This window comes from Colletes latitarsis, chromosome 10 (assembly GCF_051014445.1).
Source record: "Colletes latitarsis isolate SP2378_abdomen chromosome 10, iyColLati1, whole genome shotgun sequence".
NCBI classification, from domain to species: domain Eukaryota; kingdom Metazoa; phylum Arthropoda; class Insecta; order Hymenoptera; family Colletidae; genus Colletes; species Colletes latitarsis.
In genome coordinates this window covers 17481293-17501775 of record NC_135143.1, presented here as the reverse complement: position 1 = coordinate 17501775, position 20483 = coordinate 17481293, and the positions used below count along the sequence as shown (strand labels likewise).

Here is a 20483-nt window from a genome sequence, read left to right as displayed (position 1 = left end):
GTCGACCGGTCACCGAAAACCGTGCAATTTCGTGGCTCGATCGTTCGTAACGCGCGCGGCTTCCGGCGCGGAGGCCGCGATTCGCGCGTTTCCCCCGTCGCCGACGAGTAAATCGTCCCAGCGACGATGTCGCACACGCTCGCGCCGCGTTCACACGGACGACGACGCCGCGACGATGGCTACACGTCCGCCGTGACCAGGGGGGGGTGGTTAGATAGGAGGGGTTGCGCGTTTAATATATGTAAACTCGGCCGGCCGCGCGTATGTACGCGCCGGTTTATATACCTATGTACACCGTCGGTCGACCGCCGTGGGGCGGGCTTCGTTCGTTGAATGCGGTTTAATATTAATGGGAACTGATGATAAGCAGCGCAAACAAGCGTCGAGTCTCCCGGGAGAGATCTGCCTTCTGTTACCCGGGGTGGCAGCGCCGGGGCCCTTGTACACGCGGGTACACATCGACGTCAACGTCGTCGACCTGCCACGGCGTTGCACACGCCGCAGGGAGACCATATCCCTCCTCCCCTACACCCCCACGATCCTAGTTTTGGCAGCGTAGGGCACACACGTCTTCCTTGCCCCGGCGGGGCACCGCGATCGTTTGCTCGTCCCCCGTGCGCACACAGAGAACCGAGATACTTGCGCAGATGCGTGCAAATGAGGGTGAGAGAGGTTGCGGGGGTGGCTCGTTTGCCGGTACTTACTTTGGACGCTAGCTGGCTTTCTCTTTCTCTGTGTTTCCTCGTCTCCTCTCTCCGTTGCTCTGTGTTTATTTACGTGTGAACGTGTTTGTGTGTGCGTGTGGACGCACCCCCTTCTGCGGAGGCGAGCCTCTCCGCCGTGGCTCAGCGATTGTGCCGGCTAACCTATTCGGTTTCGGCGCGAGTGTTTGCACGGCAAATTAGAAAACGATCGGCGATCGACTCGCTGAAGGGACCCCACCAGGGGGGTTTGTTTCGTTGCGCGTGGGGACGAGGTCGGTCCAGCGACGCTCGGAATTGCTCGCTAATACGTTGTAAATTCCTGGGACATTCGTTCGCGCGTTGACCGGCGTGCAGGGCTGATAGCCCATCGAAATGAACGATTTTCTCGATCTCGTCAAATTATTACGTTGCACAGGTTGGGGTTACACGATAAGTGCCGTTTGATGTAGCTCCTAAACCATAGAACCAAGAGGGGACCTTTAGCGTCAGTTTTTAAATAGTGTTTGCTTAACTTCAACATGATTTCCTAAAAGTTCCAAGCTCCAACAATCTCTTGAAACATTTTTTCTCAAATCATCGCAGCCACCAACTGATTAAAACGCCAGAAGTCGCATGCTCCACACAAACTCGGAAGTCAGCTCAGAAAGTACCATCTTACCCTTTTGGGAGAGCCCCTGTACACGTTCATTAAGATCTGTACACACTGTCGCTTAACTCGCAACAATTTACATCAAAAACCTCGGCCGTATTTACTCTGGGATTACTTGGCCACAGACTCTGTTGGTAATTTTGAAGCTCACGCATCTGTTAAACTTAGAGGTTCATACCCTCGTCTCTCCGCAGTCTCTGTCCCTCTTCTCGCCAGTCTACCTCGGCGTCGTCAACTCCTCCTTGCACCGCTGTTAATAATCGCCTCGCTCGACTATACCTGCATTCTGTGTTATCTGTACTCGACTAAACGCCCCCGCGCTCGCGTAAAACGCACGCGAAACGTTCGTCTAAAAGGATTTTTCTATGTAGCGTCGTTAGTCGAGTAAACCGGGACAGATACGAAACAAAGATGGATACCTCCGTGTTTTGGAATCCTTTCCGCGAGAACGCCTTCGTGTTTACCGGGAGTCTTTACCGCAACCTTTGGAAGTACTCTACGAGTACTCTGCAAGGGCCGACCTACTCATTAACTGCAAACGCAAACACGACGAGTCCCTTTCCACGCATCCAAATAAATACCGTGGTTCATTCTCCAACTGCTCCGCGTAATTACTTTAATTGCCCCGAATTATTATTATCGCGAGAAACATATTTATTTACAGAGGAGAGGCACGGAGAAACATCTAGCGGCATAACTCTGTCAGGCCAGGGTTACTGATGGTACTTTATTCCGCGACGAGACGACAAAACTGTTTGCAAAGAGGTACCGAAGAAACGAGAAACCCCTCGAGATTGACTCCGACTCGAATACTCGATTTTCAAGTGTAATAATTTTTTATTATTATACGGTGATAAATGGTTAATTAAAACACTTGAGGAGGAAGAAATAGAGAAATATGTACATTTAAAAATATTCAAAATCCATTGTTTTGACGGACTTGGTAGTTGCAGCGTTAATAAATTAGATAATAAAATATAGAAAATAGTTCGCGAGATCAGCTGCCAGATGTCCCCGTGTCTAACGATAACTAAGAAAAAGAAGTTTGCCGAAAACAATGACAATTAGAGGTATTAACGACAAAGTCAATCGCGGCGAATCGGGACGCCTCGAGTAATGGAGCATTGGGAACTAATTTGCGCCGTGATCATCGCCGCGACACGATATCTCGGTGCACGAATAGTTCCAACGCTACGCCGGAAGCCGCAAACGAGAAATACAAAGCCCGTTTCTGTAGTAGGTGAGGAACGACGGAATAGTGTGGAGAGAAACGCGCAAGAGGCGGAGGCGGCGCGGCGGCGGTGGCAGCGGGTGGGAATAGGGATTCCATTATTTAACCGAGGTAGTTTAGGCGAGTATTAGGGGTTTGAGTTTATGACACCCCTCGGCTGTCCGGATTGCCTATTAATACGATATGAGCCTCGCTCTACGGGCGCGCCTCTGCTCGCATCAGCGCGTCGGTGGACCTACCCAGGGCGCGAATTTTTTTATCGCAACGACGTTTCGTATGAATGCGAAAATTTTCTTTCCCCCGCGACACGGTCGAATCGAGCCTCGCGCAATACTGCTCCCCCAGTTGCCAGCGTCCCCCTTTTTTTCGCCAGGACGATATCTTTATTGCCTGTTTTCATTCCGGACAATCTCGCCCGGTAATTCATCCGCTCGCGATCGTTGTTCCCGCTCGGAGAGTTCTATTTGCGCGTGTAATTCGAGGATTCTTGATTGCGTTCTTTCGGACGGTCGTTCCCGGAAACCTAATCGAACAACGTGTTTGCCAGAACCGTTTCTCTCCGAATGTTACAAATATAATTCGCGGTGTCCCCGGAATCGAAGCTTTTCGCGTCTAATATATCATGAAACCAAATGAAAATTTGATTTACTTGTACTCCTAGTACTGTAATATTCATCGTTTTGCATTGGCCACAGAGTTTGGCAGAATGTAATCTGATTACGAATTAGTTCGACCGATTAAAAAAACAAGTGGCTAAAATATGAATAGAGTTGTTACATTACTAAAGAGCTACAGAAAGTGTCGGTTAAAATTTACTGAACAAGAAACATTATAAACCCGACAAATAAACTCTATGTTTCGACATAACGTTTAATTATTTTAACCTTCATCGCAAACTTATGAAGCGACCGAGGATCGTAAAGTGTTTGTATATTAAAGTTACTTGGTGCGCGTTGCCAGGTACTCGAAGACCTCTGAGGATCCCGGTGAATCAATTACCACCTGGCTTCGCCTAAGTTGTGCAGTTTCTTTTGCTGGCAATCGCGACGCGGAAGTTCACGGAACAACAAGCACTAAGTAACGGACCGAGAGGTTACAGATTTCCCCGGTAACGATCTCGTTGCGGCCGCCGCCACGATTCAAACTTTAACGTAAACGTTTAAAACAGCGCCACGAGAAGTTTGTACTTCGGCTTATATCCGGGTACAAATTGCCTTTCGCTTAAGAGCTAATTAAGAGGCAGTCCCATCCCGTCGGGGAAACGGCACCGCCGCTACGGAGCAAAATATCTCTAAACCGGGCGAACGTGTCCTGACCCTTGGACTCCGGAAAACTCGAGCAGCCGTAGACCCTCCGATGTGCACACCTATACAGACCAACCGGGTAATCGTTACGACGTACCGTGGACAGATAAGAGCATCGACTGCTTCTGCCTCGATTTTCGTTCCCCTCTGTTACCCTCCACTACCCCGTCGCCGTCTACGGAAAGCATAGAACCCGCTCGGATTCCCCGTAGTCGTCTTATCCGCGTATATTCCTAAAGTGGTGATCCTCGATGAACCGTGACCGGTCGGGATCCCCAGGATCCCAGGGATCCGAGCAGCGACCGAGTCATTGAAAGCGTGTTACGTTCAATTTAAGAGTTACGAGCAACCCGACGTTTAGACGACAGTGAACAGCCGTTTCATTCCTGGCTGACGTGTCCAACGACGTGGTCGAATCTACCGGTTCTACCGAATTCTTTCGTTTATAGTTTTGCAATCCGAATTTCTGGGGTCCTGGGATCGATCGAGAATAGGTGAAGTGGAAATGGATTGGAGTATTAGTCCACGGGGACCTGCCAGGAAGTTGTTCTTGGTAGTTGCTAGCGTCTACTTGGTGAGTACCTCTCTATACTGGAACTTACCGAATCTTGTTGCTTTTGATTTCTAATCCAAGTTATTTCTGAGACCTTTGAGCACAGTACTGAAAAATGGAAACTCTGTGAAAAGAGATCTGCTCCTAGTTAATACTTTGATCGCCAATTCAATTGTGAGAATGTCGCGTTTATCAATTTCAATACACATACGTTTATATGTGTATATTGTGAACATCGAGGTCATCAACTTAGCTGAAAATTTTTATTAAAATTATCACTATCGTTTGAAGAAAGTTTTTGTACCAAATGTGAAGATTCCAGTGAACTATCTTCCCATTAGCCTCTAATCCAATTGATCTCCAAAGCCTTTGAGTCATTTCAACGTAACCATACTGAGAATAAAACCTGATCTACTTCTCGCTATTTGCATATCATCTCTGCTAGATGCGGAGATTCCACATATACGACTTGATCCTACCGAATTCTGTTCTCTGCACCCCCTAATCCAAGCGATTGCTGAGGTCTTTGGGTTGTCAGAGTGTAGCTATACTGAGAATAGATTGCGCGTTGCCAAACAATCACAGTACTTTGAGTAATACTAGGGAGTGCTACTCCTGTAAGAACTGGCCCACTGCTAGCAAATTGCAAGCGCGAACATGACAATTATAACTCAACAAGTTAAATAAGATTCCTGGACGCTGTTAGACGTCAATCCGTGTCAATCCTTTAAACTGTATTAAACTACATCAGCTAGTTTTGTTATAGATTTAACCTTAACCTCACAATTTACTACTTCCCGAGATCTCATTAAACTTGCCGAGTTATGTCTATCCTTCCATTAGACGCGAAAGTGTCACGCTTGGGTCTTACTAAACGCTGTTTCCGCTGATCTCTAGTTTAAGCGATTACCGAGGTCTTCGACTTCTCAGAAGGTGCTTGCTAGCCAAACAAGAATCGTGATTCTGTTTTGTCAGTCGGATTAGAACCACGACAGTAGACGCGGAAAATCGAGCTGCAAAATGAAATCCAGTGTCTTAAATCATGTCTCCTCGCAACAGGCATACCTCGGAGTTCAATAGTCTCCAAAACGTTTAATTTACTTGCGAGTTCGCTGTCAGATATCGAGAACCTAGAAATAGAAACAGAGAGACACTCGGAGGACGTTCGACTACCAAATGTCGATGACAACCGAGAATGGTCGGCTGATTTGACAAATAGGGTGCGGACGGAGTATTGGACGGAACGATTCTTACTTCCGTGTTTGGGCACCGAGCAAGGAGAACACATTACATAAACACAAATAGCCTGTCGATTCTATTTCCAGGGATATGACGTAGAAGCTGTTCGAATAGTTTCATTTAGATTGCCCAATTCTTTCTATGAAGCGTGTTATATATGTATAGGAACACTTTGATAACCTATGACAATGAAATCGTACTAGTTTAGATACATCTTCTCAAGATGCATCATGAAGCAAAACTGAAGGGGTTAATGGCTATACCGTTTGTCTCCCATTCAAGATTCAATTAGTAACGAATCCTCGACCTTCCCCGTTCAGCCAGAAACTCGTAGCCGAGGCGTGGCACGATCGAACAGGAAAACACAGAGGAAAATATAGAATGCAATAACAAAGTCCGGAGTCCCTAAATATTCACTGGTTGGCCGAGGACGGTCCGCGTCGGGGCGGCTGATTTCCGACGCTGTCGAGCAGGGTGGATACGCTGGATGGCGTCGTGCGAAAGAAACGGCATGGAAAAGTAGTCGGAAATCGTAAAGTGCTCGACACCTCGACCCTCCTGGACAAATAAGACGCCGAGTGGAGAAGACGAAGCGGCGACGACAACCGGGACGACGAGTGGGACGGTTCTGCGGTACGCTCACGTTGCGCGGCATTCAGAGTAGGAGCGCTCGACGGGTTTGCCTCCATTCAGCCCAAGAGGACGACAGCAAGGGTAGAGGTGGAGGGGGGGGGGAGGGTGTTAGACAGGGCGGTAGCCAGGAGAAGAGGACGGGACAGCTAAATAATAATTCTCACTTAACTAACTCGGTTAACTAGCTTCGTCGCGGCTAATAATAAAGGCGTCGTCGTGAGCACGGTCGAGTCTCCGGGACGGGAGAAGAGAGGATCGTTTTCAGAGGGTACCCACGACGTCGTCGAGCAACGGCGACGGGGAGGAGGGACGGACGGCCGCGGAGCGCGTCGAGGTCTGAAGTCAATTTGTCGGAGAATGCGTCGGCAACACGTGCGCCGGCTCGACGCGCGTCCCTCTTCTCGCTTATCCCTCGGACGAGGCCGACGTCCGTCGAAAAACTCGACGAGATCCACACAGAGACGCGGAGTACCACGAAAAAGCCAGACAATTAGCCGGTCGACGATTCGTGCCGGGCTAGACGCGCAGTCTCCGCCAGCAAATAAGGCTCCGGGACTTCCAGGAGGACGCGAACCCGACATGTGCGTGCCTGGCCGACTGTGAGAAAAACTTGGGAAAATTAGAGGGATTCCGTGGACGGTCGAGAAGTAGAAGAAACATCGGGAGCACCAGGTGTCCAGAGTTTGGTGCCGTGAAACTGGCTGGAAGTGGATGCAAACGAGCTGGAGTAATTCCCAGTAAGAGGAAAAGGACGGATCGTTAGGGAGGACGAGCCGACGGATTTGACTTGCATGCTTCTCTAAATGCTCATCGATGGGGTACCACCCCCGGTGTATCGAAGAATCCGAGACTTCGGAGCTGACCAGGACTCGAAGGGGGGTGGAAAGCCAAAGACGGTCAAAAGTATTTTTTATCGGTCACCGGCTCGTGCTCCCACGAAAAGATGTATCCCACCCCCACCGGATGGTCCGGGATTCGGCGATCCGGGGCGACCTTTCGGTCGTCGGGGGTGCTCCGCAGCTCGCCACTACGTAGGTATCCACTTATAAACACGACCCTACTTACTCTTTCCGTAGTCCTGGCCTCGTAGGACTCGCGTCAGAGCGGTAAAAGGGTAGATAGATACACGGCACGGTATTAGTAGGTATTAGGTGTTGGCCTGGGAAAGGCTGCACGTGCTTGCGAGGAATCCCATCCCTCCTGCGAGTTCGGATAATTCTTTAAGTGCTTCCTTTCCCCCTTCGCGCCTCCTCCGATCTCGCCGCTCTTACCCGGGGGCCGATCCTCGGTCTCGACCTACCTCTCCCCCAACCCCGCGCGCTCCCATCTCGCCTGCGTCCTCGACTACCCCCGTCAGACCGACGTGCTCGCGGTACTACCGCTTTCGGAATCTATACACCCCGAGCCTGGATCTCTTTTCTTCGTCTTCGACCGGTCGCGCGATCCTCCGCAGCCAGCCCCAGACGGCTCTTAGCAATTTTACGTGTGCACGACTTCCGATTCGCCGTCCCCGTTCCGCTTGGACGCCGCTGCGTTCCGCGAGACACCCCCTTAATCTTCTTAACGTGAAGTTAAGCGTCCTCGGAGCTGGATGCGTCGACTTTAATGCATTCGATAATCGGATAGGCTCGAGTGGACGCTTAACGTGCGCGTCCTCGCTTCCTAGATTAATTATCTATTAGCAAAGGAGGGGAGCGAGGCGCGGAGAGTTAACACGTGACGCGGTTGACGTATCGTTTCTGGTTAATTAGCCGGAAACGGGCGAGATTTTTATTCGTTACTCGTTTAATGAAAATTGATGGGTCATTCTTTAACAACGCGATCCATAAATACGTGTCGAACACCGTGATTTGGTGCAGCGTTACTACACGAAATCCGTGTTGTAGGAGGATCGTTTGTACAGTGGGAATCGCACAATCGAAAGTTAGAGGATCGATAGGGAAAGCAGGAACGTTTCTCGTTAAGAGTGTCAAGGATCGAGACGGCAGCTCACAGGCAGGTTTTCGCGTGAATTTTCCCGACATTTCAGCCGATTTACGGATTCCCATTGCGGGCCACGACTGCAGCGCGACGGTAACATAAATAGAACGTTACTTTCGCAATTTGAAACGGCGAGCTTCGTAATTAGAATAATATTGCCGCACGCGAGACTCGTAATTCCCGTAACGCGGCGCAGTTGAGCGACGCCGCGGCCAGTAAATGACATAATTATCGCTGAATGAGCGCCCGTATCGCACAGAGGCTCGCACAGAGGCAAAATTACTTCGTAACACCCAGTTTTCCGCTCGGAAGTTCGTGCATCTGGCTGTGCGCGCGCGCCCGCTCGCTCGCCTCCTCGCTGCGACGAACAAAATAATCCTGCAGGAGACACGGGCGAGCTTACACCGCCCGGCATTTTGTTCGCGTTCGCGCGAACGAATCCTCGACTTTGTCGACAAGGACATCTAGGAAGCCATTAAAAGGGGCGCGATGACGATCCGTCGTGGCGGAAAAGTCAACGAACCGTTCGAAGGTTCCCTAACATCTGGATGAAATTAACTATACCGGCTCTTCCGCAGACAGACTGTCTACCGCAGCCTCTCTCGTCTTCCAAGATATTTGTGTTGTCCTTTGACGATTACGACTGGCTTCTAAGTTCAATTGAGACCGCAGGCGCGACGATTTATCGGTCGAGCGATCGATACCACCGGGTACAACCATCGATGAACGGTGGAATTTGTGCTTTGATAGAAAATCGAATTTTTCGAACAGGGCGACTCGGGGAGTCTTGATTCGAAGTGATAAAACTGTATTTTAGAATCTTTTTTCAAGTATTGTACATCATTGTCACTTTTTAGTTTCAAGATGCTCTTAAATTATAGATACGGGCGACGTTTATTCTGTATTTAGTGGATTCCTGAGTCAAAAGCGTCCAAAACTATGAATCATATGACAAGCAGCGTGTTAAGTAACTAGTAAATGGACAAACGTCCAAGTTTATTTTGAATAGTAAGAACTTTTGCCAGATGTTAAATTGTAATAGTCGACTACATTCTATGTATCCAAATGGTGAAGGAACCTTCAAAATTTTCGATTACAGAACCAAGAGTGTTTGAATGAGTTTAAATGTACTAATGGGAGAATTTAAGCCTTTTGCAATATCGAGAAACGCAAAAAATCGTTGGAATTTTTAACAACAGCGATACTTGTCCGTCATATTCGATAACAGTCGACAAATTAATTGTTCCATTTGCGGTTCCTACAACGTTGACGGATCAACGAATTCGCGGTTCAACGATCCGTGGAGACCAGAACGATCCTCCGGGTTGTGGGGTCCCTCGAAACGTAACTTCATCAGCACGCCCGTTACGAATGAATGTTTAAAAACAGAGACGCGCGCAGACGGGCGAAACTTTTACATTCGAACTTCGCCCATGGCGGTGGACGGTCGTGAAAAAGTTTCGTGGTTGGATAAAAAAAATGGTGTGGCGGCGGAATGTTTAAAATCCAGCTCCGCAGACCAGTTGAGAAATTGCTAATTCTGTTCTCCGATCGAAGACAATCGACGCTGCGGGACCGCGATGGCGGACAATGGCTCCGCCGGGCGTATGAAAAACGCGACGCCAGGCTGGAAAAGCATTGAATTCGTCGCGTCGGATTTATAGATAATTATTTTTCTCGAGCTGTTCGCGTGAAAAAAACCATCCCACGGATGACGGAGGCGGAAGGTGGATGCAGGGGCGTCGAAGGGTGGGTGGCTGCGGACATGTTTCGTCGAGCGAATATCTACGGGCGAACGAGAACCATCGCTGGGCGTGGAAACTAAAGCCTGATCGTGTCGCGGATGTACATTTTCTACGGGGATCGTATTCAGAGAACGACGCAGCCCCGAGACAGGGGGGTTTGGGTGCGGAGAACGAGCTGATACAGTCGTCAGGGGGGCGCGAGGGTGTATAACGCGACAATTGTCGGATGCGACGATTCGCGCGAATCGCGCACGGGGACTTAGGTAGGTGAATCTCCGTGAGGCCGAGTGGAACAGCGTGATCCAGGAGGATGAGGACGATGCAAGATATGGCGCAAGGGAAGAGGAAAGTGAGGGACGACGGGGGCGAGGGATTGTATAGATACATCCCTGCGGCGGTGGTTTGTAATATTATGATAACCCTCCCTGGCTGCCTGGCTGCCTCACCCCTACCTCGTTTCCCTCCTACGCGGCCGAGGCTGCGCGGCCACCCTCTTTCAGCGGCCATGTTGCCGGGAAATATGATTATTGTTATTATTTGCACCCTCCTTCGACCGCATCCTCCTGACTCCTCACCTCCTCGTGGCAATCCTCTCATCCTGGTGTTCTCTCCCCGCTGTCTGTCTTTCTTTCTCCAAGCCGTTACCGTCTCTGTTCCTGGTTTCCCGCTGTCTCGTCCTCTGCCCCTGTTGCACCCTCCGCGCTCATCCCTCGATCAAACTCCGATCCTCTCTCTTGCTGCGCGTCTCCTAGGTCCTACGAGGCGGCTCTTCTACGTTAGGCGAATTGAGAGGAAACGAATGAGAACAGGTCCGAGGCAACCAGCCGTCAACGGAGCTTCTCTCTTTATCGTGCCCGTTTCCGTATCGCCTCTTTCTCGTCTAGCCTGGCGTCTCTACGCTCTATCGGCTCCTTCCGCCCCCGTCTCTCGTTCCGCGGTCGCTCGCGAAACTTTACGATGCGAAATGCCATCCCCCGCGTCGCACTTTTCAACCCCCCCCCCCCCCCCCCCCCATCTCTCTGTGCCTCTCCGGTTCCCGGTCGTTCCTCTCTTCCTTTTTCCGAAGCGTTTTACTTTTTATTTCTCGTCGCTTCTTGTCTCTCTTTGTCTACCGCTCGCTTTCACCGTCAGCCTTTTTTCTTTCTGAACGCGTAGTTCATCCGCAACTAGTCCCCGCGGAAACGTTTCATCGACCGAGACCATCGCTCTCGTCCTTCTTTTTTCTCCTACTTTTCATTCGCCTCCGGGCTCTTCCGCGCCAATATTGAGAAGTATCCCTGACAAACGGAAACTTTCATCTCAGGGCGGGCGGAGAACGAGGATCCCTTTTGACCGTAATATTCCCGCCTGGGTACGCTTCGCTTACAACACCTCCGATGTCTCGGTCTCTCGCCGTAAACGCGAAATAAAAATAAAAAGAAGGGAATAACCGGGATCTTTGGACCATTCGCCGCGAAATCCGAGCGTCAAACTTAAATATCTGGCACGTCTCCCGTAGCGAGCGCCGCGGATACGGCGCCGACGTGCAGGCCATTTCCTGCAAATTCGACTAATCGTGTTATTCGAGTTCTTTTCCGCGTACATACGTACGTATATAACGCAGGGAGCGTTAAGTGTAACGAGAACCATGGCGTGACGTAAGAAAGGAAGAAATAAACGAACAACCCGGAGGTGTAGGAGTAAAGAGATAGTGGTATGGGGAAGGCGGGCGCGAACGACGAAGGAACGAACGAGCCTGGCAGAAAGGAAAGGAAAAAGAAGGGTAGCAAGGAGGTGGTGGTCTCGGTCTCGTAGCAGTCGCGAGAGTCGTGGTAATAAATGGGCAACACGAGCGCTTATAAGGGGTAGGTAATCTAAAGCTTTCGAGGCGGCAGCGCAAGGATGGGGAACGTCGGAGAAAGCGAGCTAGGTGGAGGTTTCAGTGGGGCCGAGTGACGCTCGGGGGGGAGGGGGAAGAGGCGAGAGAGCAGGGGGAGCGGTGTGTAGGATGAGAAGAACCGGCTGGAGGAGGAGACCACGGAGGTAGGGGGATAAGGGTGGTTACGGTGAGGGTGTGAGATAAGGTATAAGGTGGGTAAGATGGCGGACAATTTGCCGCTCGACTACTCTTGCCCGCACCCCTCCCTCGACGATTCTACCCCTCTCCCGCTGGCCTATGTACCGGGTAATAGATGTTCCTCCTTCGCGACCAACAGAGAAACGTTGAACGCGCGCGCAAGCTGCCCCCCACCCACCCCCTAGCTTCTTTCTCTATCTCTCGTGGAGAACCCTCTGTGTAGGACGCGCGCGACGATGAGAGGGAATCACGCGTGCACGCGAGCGACACGAATACACACACGCACCCACACACACGCCAGAAGCTGGCTCTACGTCGGGCATTCACGTTCGCGGTACGTAGGTATTTTAAACGCTCTCCACACCGTCACCTGCCGCCGCCACTGCACGCCCCTCCCTCCGCGACCCCCGCCCCCGGCCGCCCCAACCGCCAGCCTACCCGCCAGACCGCACCAGCATGCTCTCTCTTAGCATTCCATCCGCCATCTTCTCACTTAATAAAATAATTACCCCAGGCCAATTAAGCGTTCCCTCCCCTCACGCGATCCCCCCCTACCTCCGCGTTCACCCCCGCCCCCGTTGCTGCGTCTCTTTCGCGCTCGACGGGCATCTCCCTCGTCACGTATTCCCGTACTCGCTTCTTCCTGTCGCGAGCGATTTCAGCGTTTCGAAGGCCGTGTTATTATTTTAAACAGTTTGAATAGGGATACCATTAGGCGAAGGAAACGTAAGAAACGGGAACTTTGGTGCGCGTCGATTCAAACAATAATTTTGCGAACCCTGGAGGTAAGCGGATGAGCAGATAACGCTGTTATGCTTCCACTTATGGCCTTGTACAGGGCGTAACAAAAATATTTATCGAGGCTTTCGAGGGCGAACCTATGTGTCTGAATCGATGGACATGCGTTGATAAGACTTGTCGTGAAATACATCTTGGCTTGGAACTTCAAGATCCAAGTGCTTTTTATTCGTCAATCTTTAATTTGACTTTGGATATGCAAAAAACCTTGCATATGTATGTGTTTGAACAAAATCGGTGACCCTAGAAGTATAATCTCTTCTTGTCAGCCTAGGAACGAAATAGTTTACAAAATCTCTCTGATTTTACTTCTGTCTCGACAAGTGTTATTAAAAAAAGATTTTGAATCAATTGTTTGTTTGAATTTCGAATATTTCGAATGATTTCCAAGAGATTATAAAACCGGATGCGCGCGCGCTATGTTCAACGGCTCGCCACGCATTTTTCACATCCGTGTAGGGGAGATTTGACGCCAGTGCGTGATAATGCATTTTATATTTATGCGCCGACGAAAATTTAGCGTGAAACGACGGTGCATTGCTCGTCAGCACGGAAAATAATTTATTGATTTCCGATAACGGTGTTTTATCTTTCGTACAAATATAATGGACTCAGTGATGTACTCGACCAACACACCACCGACGAACATCTCCCTCGAACGTCGATCGATTATGTTTCCTTTGACCGGATCCAGGCGTTTGAAATTCGAACATCGTCGTGGAATTTTATTCTCTTGAACGAGGAAATTCCAGGGAACCTTAACGATGTCTTTCGAAACACTTAACAACACAGTCACGATAACGAAAAACTGCGCTTTATTTGACATTGATAAAAAGTAAACCGAACACGCAATTCGTTAGGAACATGTTCAGCGACATCTGTGTACGGCAGTTTGATCGAAACATGTTTTCAACGGTAGGTCATTCCGCGTCGAAACGAAGCAGAACGCGATATCAGACGGCAGCACAGTCGTGTCGAATCAAGATGTCTGCTGTGGCGTTATTCCGTCGTGTTTTTGTGAAACAAATAGTCGATTATGGTATTTTAAACGCACCGGTGACGTGTCAAGCGCAACAAAGAAGGAACCAATGGAATCTTTTGAAACTTCCAAAGCCAGGAGTTAATGGGAAGAGTTTTCGGAGAATTGTTCATTTTAAAGACGAGTACACCGTCGAGCCTTTGGAGGTTACAAATTTAGGAGGCAGAGATCCTGTCTCAGGTGCGTATTGAATTAAAGTTTATCGATTCGCGACCATTATTATTGAAAAATAGAGCTGGCTGATATTAATTTTGAGTAGTAATTTAATAATTCGAAGTTAGCTCTTAAAATGTGTACAATCGACTCATCTCTCGATAGCAGCGCCACTAGTCGATAAATAAGTCTTTTCGTGGTTGGCATATTGCATCGATATAAATTAATAATGTTGGAGAATTATCTTAATCGTAGAAATCATGATTACTTCTTAACCTGTTAACTGAGGTAAGATGAGTTCATTCGTAGTTCGAAGATACTCTAAGTAAGGCGAGTTACTTCGTCATCGAGAATTTAAACATTATATTTGTACAGAGAGTTCTTATCTTCGACAGGAAACTTTACCAATTTTTCGTGTCAATTTCTAACTCGGTCTTATTAATTATGTGGATCATCTGTTACAGATCATGTATCATGTATTTATTTCTACAGAAGTAAAGATTCAAAGGCAAAATAAATAAAAATCTCAATGGGTAAAGTTATCTGCTAAATTGGGGTTACTGTGCCTATTGTATAGTTTCTAGTAATAAAGTTTGTGAAAATTCTTAGGAAATTTCTTTAGACTAGAAGAATGCGTGAGATCTTTGTTCAAATATGAGGCACAGAATATTTGACGGTATCATATGTGTTTTATTTCCACTATGAAGGCATTGTATTTTTTATTCTTTGTTTGTCTTTAGCTTATGCTTATGTATTCATGCTATAATAATTAATTTAACAGTTGCTTAACAGCACTGGTTATAAAGTAATAGAACAGCTCTTGTATGACTTACAAATAATTATCATGCTGGTATCCATATTCAGTGACTGATTTTCAAGAAGAAACAATATTTTTTCACATAAATAATTTTATCATAGATAAGACGAGTTAACTCTGTATTTATTTCGTATACTGAGTATTTCTGGTTGGGAAACTCAACCTGGTTAACAGGTTAAATATTTTGATTGATGGAAATACGTTTCTTTAGTTAATAAAATATTGGTAAAAATAAGTTCAATGTTTGCAGCCATCATTCGTAAACGAGAATGTTTATGCATTTGAAAAGTTTTTTTACCAAATTCCTTTATGATCGACGCCACGTCACTGGTTTGTCGAAAATTAGTAAATATATCGTAGGTTTATAGAAAGTAGGATAATGAGAACATAAATGTATTTTATCGTTAAAACAGGAAGAGTAATAGCAAAAGGTATCGGTGGTGGTATTAAACACAAATACCATTGGATCCACTGGATCAGGGATGGACCCACGGACTTGAAGGAAAAGCCAAGAGAGGATAGAGTGCTGGAAATATTCAAAGATGGATGCAGGACGAGCTTCGTTGCTTTAATTGGCGGCGGTCGCGAATTAAGGTACATTCTTGCTACGGAGAATATGAAAGTGGGCGATATAATCAAAACGCATAAGGGTATTCCACGCAACCGTGTCTGTGTTGTGGAAGGAGACGCTTATCCTTTGGGAGCATTGCCTTTTGGGACGATGGTGAACTGCATAGAGAAATATCCAGGTCTAGGAGGTTTTCTCGTTCACGCTGCTGGAGGTTTCGGAACGATAATGAGAGAGGATGGAGATCGTGTTATTGTAAAAATGCCGAGCAAGAAGGAGTTCAGTTTGCACCAAACTTGTATGGCGACGGTCGGTAGGCTGTCGAACGTCATGCACGGATCGACGCCTATTGGCAGTGCGCAGAAAAATCGAGAGCTCGGTAATCGGCCGAGGAGCGGTCTCTGGCAGAGGAAAACCGGTAAACACGGTCGGAAGATCAAACCTTTGCCTCCCGTACGAAAGTTCGATATGCACGGTAACATAGTCGAAGAGGAAGTACTTTCTTTTAATCTTAGAAGGCTCAACACGGTCGAGCAATAAGTATCAGTATGCATAGAATAAACGATTCCTTTATTGAACTATATTTATTGTCTTCGTTACTTATTCTCAGACGATAATCGGTTCTCGGGATCCATCCATACAGCTTGCCTTCAACGGATAAAACACGTAGATATGTTCTTAGAGTTTCTGGTACACGATGGCCGAACGCCGGTTGTTCCGTCGAAAAAGTCGCGCGCGATTCTAAACGTTGGCGTATCGCTTCTCAGACTCGCGATTCCTCGTTTATGCATTTCCTCGTAATAGTCTCGGTCTTCAAAGCCGTTCAAAGACCTTTGTTGTAGTACACCGTCTGCACGTTAGGATGAGTGGAGCGTATTTGCTCCAGTACTTCCGGTTCCAGTTCGTTCACGTCGATCGGTACGCGTTGCACGAACAGGGCGCAGCAAAGGGGGGTAGCGAAAGTTAGGCACACTCCGCAAATCATGACTTGTATTGGCACGGTCGCCCATCTAGCCTTGGTCAACATTTTTCGTCGTTCCATAAAGTTCATCGCGACGGGCGCCAGTACTGTAACGAACATAGAATGCGATGAAAATTAATCTGTTGGTTTACTATAGGGATGCTTCACGCGCGTTGGAACTGCTCGTAACTTATTTTGACCTGCTAGCCTATAAATTGTAGTGTTAAGGAGTCCAACGCGTGGAAAGTGGTACTAGAATTGAAAACGTGGCCGCTTACTCATGCTCGGCGAAGCCATAAGAATACGCGAGAGGGTCACGGCAGTGATAGCTCTTTTAGCGGCGTATTTGCTGTTGCCAACCTTCGTGCCCTCCTCGGTCTGCAATTCGATACCATTCACCAGCTCGGACATCCGCATGAAGGGTATGTTGACGCAATTGGCAGCAGCCACCGCCGCCAATGGTACCAGTCTACCCACCAATGGCGGCGCGTTTCGAAAGAGTCGATTCAAACTCAGGGCGGTCATCACCGCGCCGCACGTTGCAATTCCATAGCTCTTCAGGATCGTGTCCGTCGGTATCGGGCTCGAACCGCTGCGATTCGTGTAATTGACCAGCGCGTTGAACGACTGGTTAACCCACTGCCAGGTTATCACGTGCGCCGTTGTCCTGAAGAATAAGTTTCTGTTAGATTCCTCGCGCTTCCGCGAATAACAATTATGTCAGTGGTCTCTGTACGACCTTGGAACGCGTCTCGCGATAATACGCCGCTCCCAGACTTTATCTGCTCGTCAGTAAACGCGACCGTTGATCGTTAGTCTGTTGCTTAATTATTCACGCGCTTGAGCTAGTTTTGGGATTGGACGGGGTGCAAAGGTCTCGTTTAGCTTGGTATCAGCTGTCTGCAAGGTCGTCGCGAGATAAGGTTCCATCGATCGAGTACAGTCTAACGAGAGAAATACGTACTTGTAGAACGTCAACATGCAGCCGGTTATCATCATGTTCATTGGCACCTGGGCGCTCATGCGTCCTATCAGTAACATTTTTTCACCTGTGTCGGGGTGGAAAGCGCTGTCGTACAGGTATTTGCAGTTCCACAGCTCTTTCTCCGTGACGCCCAGTTGTTCCAGGGTACTTCCTTTCCTGCGTTAATATCGGAAGTCTGAGCGATAAACCAACGACTAGATGAATGGGGCCAGTCGTTAACGCGTTGATTGCCGCTCGACGATGCGGGAATTTAGCGTTGGACAGTCAACGCGTTGGAGGAAGCAAAATATGCTAATCGGTTGTAAATACCTGTATTTACTGACAACGTCTCGGGCATGTTCGAGGTTCTGGCTGCTAGCGAAGAGATTCGTAGGTTTCGTGACGGCAAGGAAGTGCAGCGCCCTTCCCTTGTAAGTGCTCTGATCCCAATAGGGCTTCTCGATGTCGATTCTCCGGGTATCCCACCGATTGTTAACATCCTTGCTACTCGACATCTTGCAGATCCTTTCCGATCACGTAACCCGTTCTCTCTCCTACCACCGATGCACACCTGCCCGTCACCGACCCTACCACTATCTCCGCCCCACCACACGTTGCTACCGGTTTCCTAGAGCCTCGACGGTGCCTCGTCAGGCGTCGTCCTTTCGCTCGAGTCCGTGGATGATTCCTGTCTCTGCGTGATCCTAACCAGCCGGATACGAATGCTACTGAACGATACTGTATTCCGCGACACTGACCGATACGTTCTAGTCGTCACGGCTCCGTCGTTTCCCTCGCCCCTCGCGGCTTTTCGATCCATCGCGCTGCACGCGCTTCCCTCTTCCCTTCGGCTCATCCCCTGCGTTTGGTTATCGATGAAAAGCTCGCGCGCGCGCAACCACCGCCCAACTTATCTGCGTTTGTTTTGGTCACCGAAAGATGGTGGCACGTTTCTCTCGAATCTGAAACGAAAAATGGAGTTTTTAGAGGCACCTTGGGGTGCAGAAACAGGAGGAACAGTAAGGAAGTCGACGAAGGGTTATTTGGAAAAATTTATCTTTGGAGATTTTGCAGATTCTCCTCGATAATCCGAAACCTGAAGCTATCGATCGTGGCGATGAAAGGGTAGCTGCTTCAACCCCCGGATGCTGTGACGACACTCCACGAGATGGAGACACTGTAGTCTCGGATACCGAAATATGATTACAACTTGTAGCATTGTTCGATAAGCTAGATTCCTTAACAATGAAAATATTCGGCGCTTAAGTCACGAACGGTGTCTAATGAATAAAAGAGTGAAGAGAAATAGCGATAGAGAAAGCACACCGCACCTCGTCGAACCTTTGAACCGCGTTGTCGCACAACGACTGCGTCGATATGCTAATTCGAGAACTCCGATTGCAGTTGACGGACAACGTCGGTCGCTGTTACAGGCATCGCAACATTAACGCGGATTTGACCTTGTTACAGGCTGGTTTGTGCGTTAACAAGGTCATTTTCGATTGCGAAGTTCAGTGACTGTATTGCAATTAAACGTCGAACTTTCTAAACGGTCGCTGGACGCGTCGGTCCAGTTTGGAGTGATAATGGTCACCGATGAGTACTTACGGGAAGCAATCCGATTCAAAGTATCTAATTTAATCATTGCCACGAATTATTTCAGTTCTACTTAACCGTTTCTCAGCTTCCACTTTCTGCTCCAACTCGTCTCAACGATCTCGCTTCTAGCATTTTTCTTCTTTTTTTTTTGGTCCTTACTCTGACGCTCGATTCTGCTTGATTTTTCAGCCCGATTTACATAATCCCAATTTATGGATCGGAAGCCTAGATCAGAGGCATCCGCGCCATTTTATTTAAGAGCGATAAGATTTTATTAGTTTTGTATTTCTTTACCATCCCTTTGGTGCGATTGGGGGTATTAATTTTTTGACCTATAATCTGTTTTGCTTGGTCATGGTACGCCAATTGGTAGAATAATGATAGGAATTAATATTAACTGCATACCGATGCGACTGGAAATCAATACGCAGCTGGTCCCATTTTCTTTCGATTTAATTTATACTTAGGATCAGTTCTTCACGCCTGACAGTAAAATATGATATATTGACAAGCGAGATCATGGGAGGGAATATTGTGTTGAGTTATCTGCACGAGTGAGACTAGAAATTTATGGCAGCGAGAAAAAGAGTCAACGAAACGAAACTCCCAAAGAAATGTTTTGTCGGGTTAACGGCAACTATTCGAAGTCTTGTTTCTCGATTTAAAATTTATTAAGTTTCCCAGCGTAGAGTATTGGTAATTGCGTTACTCTTTCTTCTCTTGTACATCTTCCCGAGTCAGGTAAAAAGATTATATTTGCACATCATTAGTTAATCGTGTCTACAACGCGAGATCCCAGTGATACTATATGCACAATATATGCAAATGATCGAGGCGAGGCTTATCTGCGTTTCAAGCGCGACAAGTTTGAATCTGTAATCTCAATCAAATCAGTCGGTCTCTCAGGGGACTAGTGGAGACCTATCCTCATTACGCAGAAGTTAGGTTAATAACTGTACTTTATCTTTATGCCATAAATATATAATATCCTTTTTTCTTATACTCTTGTAATAAAAAAGACTATGTAGCAGAGATGAGCAATATTTTTATTCGATTAATAGGTTATCAAGAAGATCCGCGTATAATAATTTAAGTTTGTAATTAAAACTTTTATTCTTTTTTAAATGAGAATTTTCTCAGGCTGCGTACTATAATATATAGTGCGATGCAAGTACCGATGTTACACGCCACGTAAATGCTATTTAACAAGCATGTTATACCATCGATGCAATAACTCAAAGTCGTTTGACCAAGAAGCTCTTACCACATCGACGTAAAACAAACGTGTAAACGACTGCGTAGCGGGTGGGTAGGGGGCCAGCGACTTTGATCGGCCATTTGATTTCACGCCAAATATAGAGTCAGTTTGAACGCTCGAGTTTTCCTTAACCGGTCGACATTTTGAATCAAGACGTATCTCTTCGCCAGACGTTTATCTATTTCGCTCGGTGTGTCGTGCAAGTCCTCATACGGTGTCCCACTTGCGCGAC

General features: G+C 47.8%; 2 protein-coding genes across 2 annotated transcripts; one reads left to right on the top strand and one right to left on the bottom strand.

Moving 5' to 3' along the window:
- Positions 1-13859: 13859 nt before the first annotated feature.
- Positions 13860-16052, top strand: Mrpl2 (mitochondrial ribosomal protein L2). Its single transcript, XM_076774976.1, has 2 exons — positions 13860-14111; positions 15315-16052. Exons 1-2 carry the CDS (start codon positions 13877-13879, stop codon positions 16007-16009), a joined length of 930 nt encoding a protein of 309 aa, XP_076631091.1. The 5' UTR covers positions 13860-13876; the 3' UTR covers positions 16010-16052.
- On the bottom strand, positions 16023-18195 carry Sfxn1-3 (Sideroflexin-1-3). Its single transcript, XM_076774975.1, has 4 exons — positions 17725-18195; positions 17395-17571; positions 16709-17097; positions 16023-16537 (listed from the first exon to the last, which is right to left on the bottom strand). Exons 1-4 carry the CDS (start codon positions 17907-17909, stop codon positions 16293-16295), a joined length of 996 nt encoding a protein of 331 aa, XP_076631090.1. The 5' UTR covers positions 17910-18195; the 3' UTR covers positions 16023-16292.
- Between the last annotated feature and the right edge of the window lie 2288 nt (positions 18196-20483).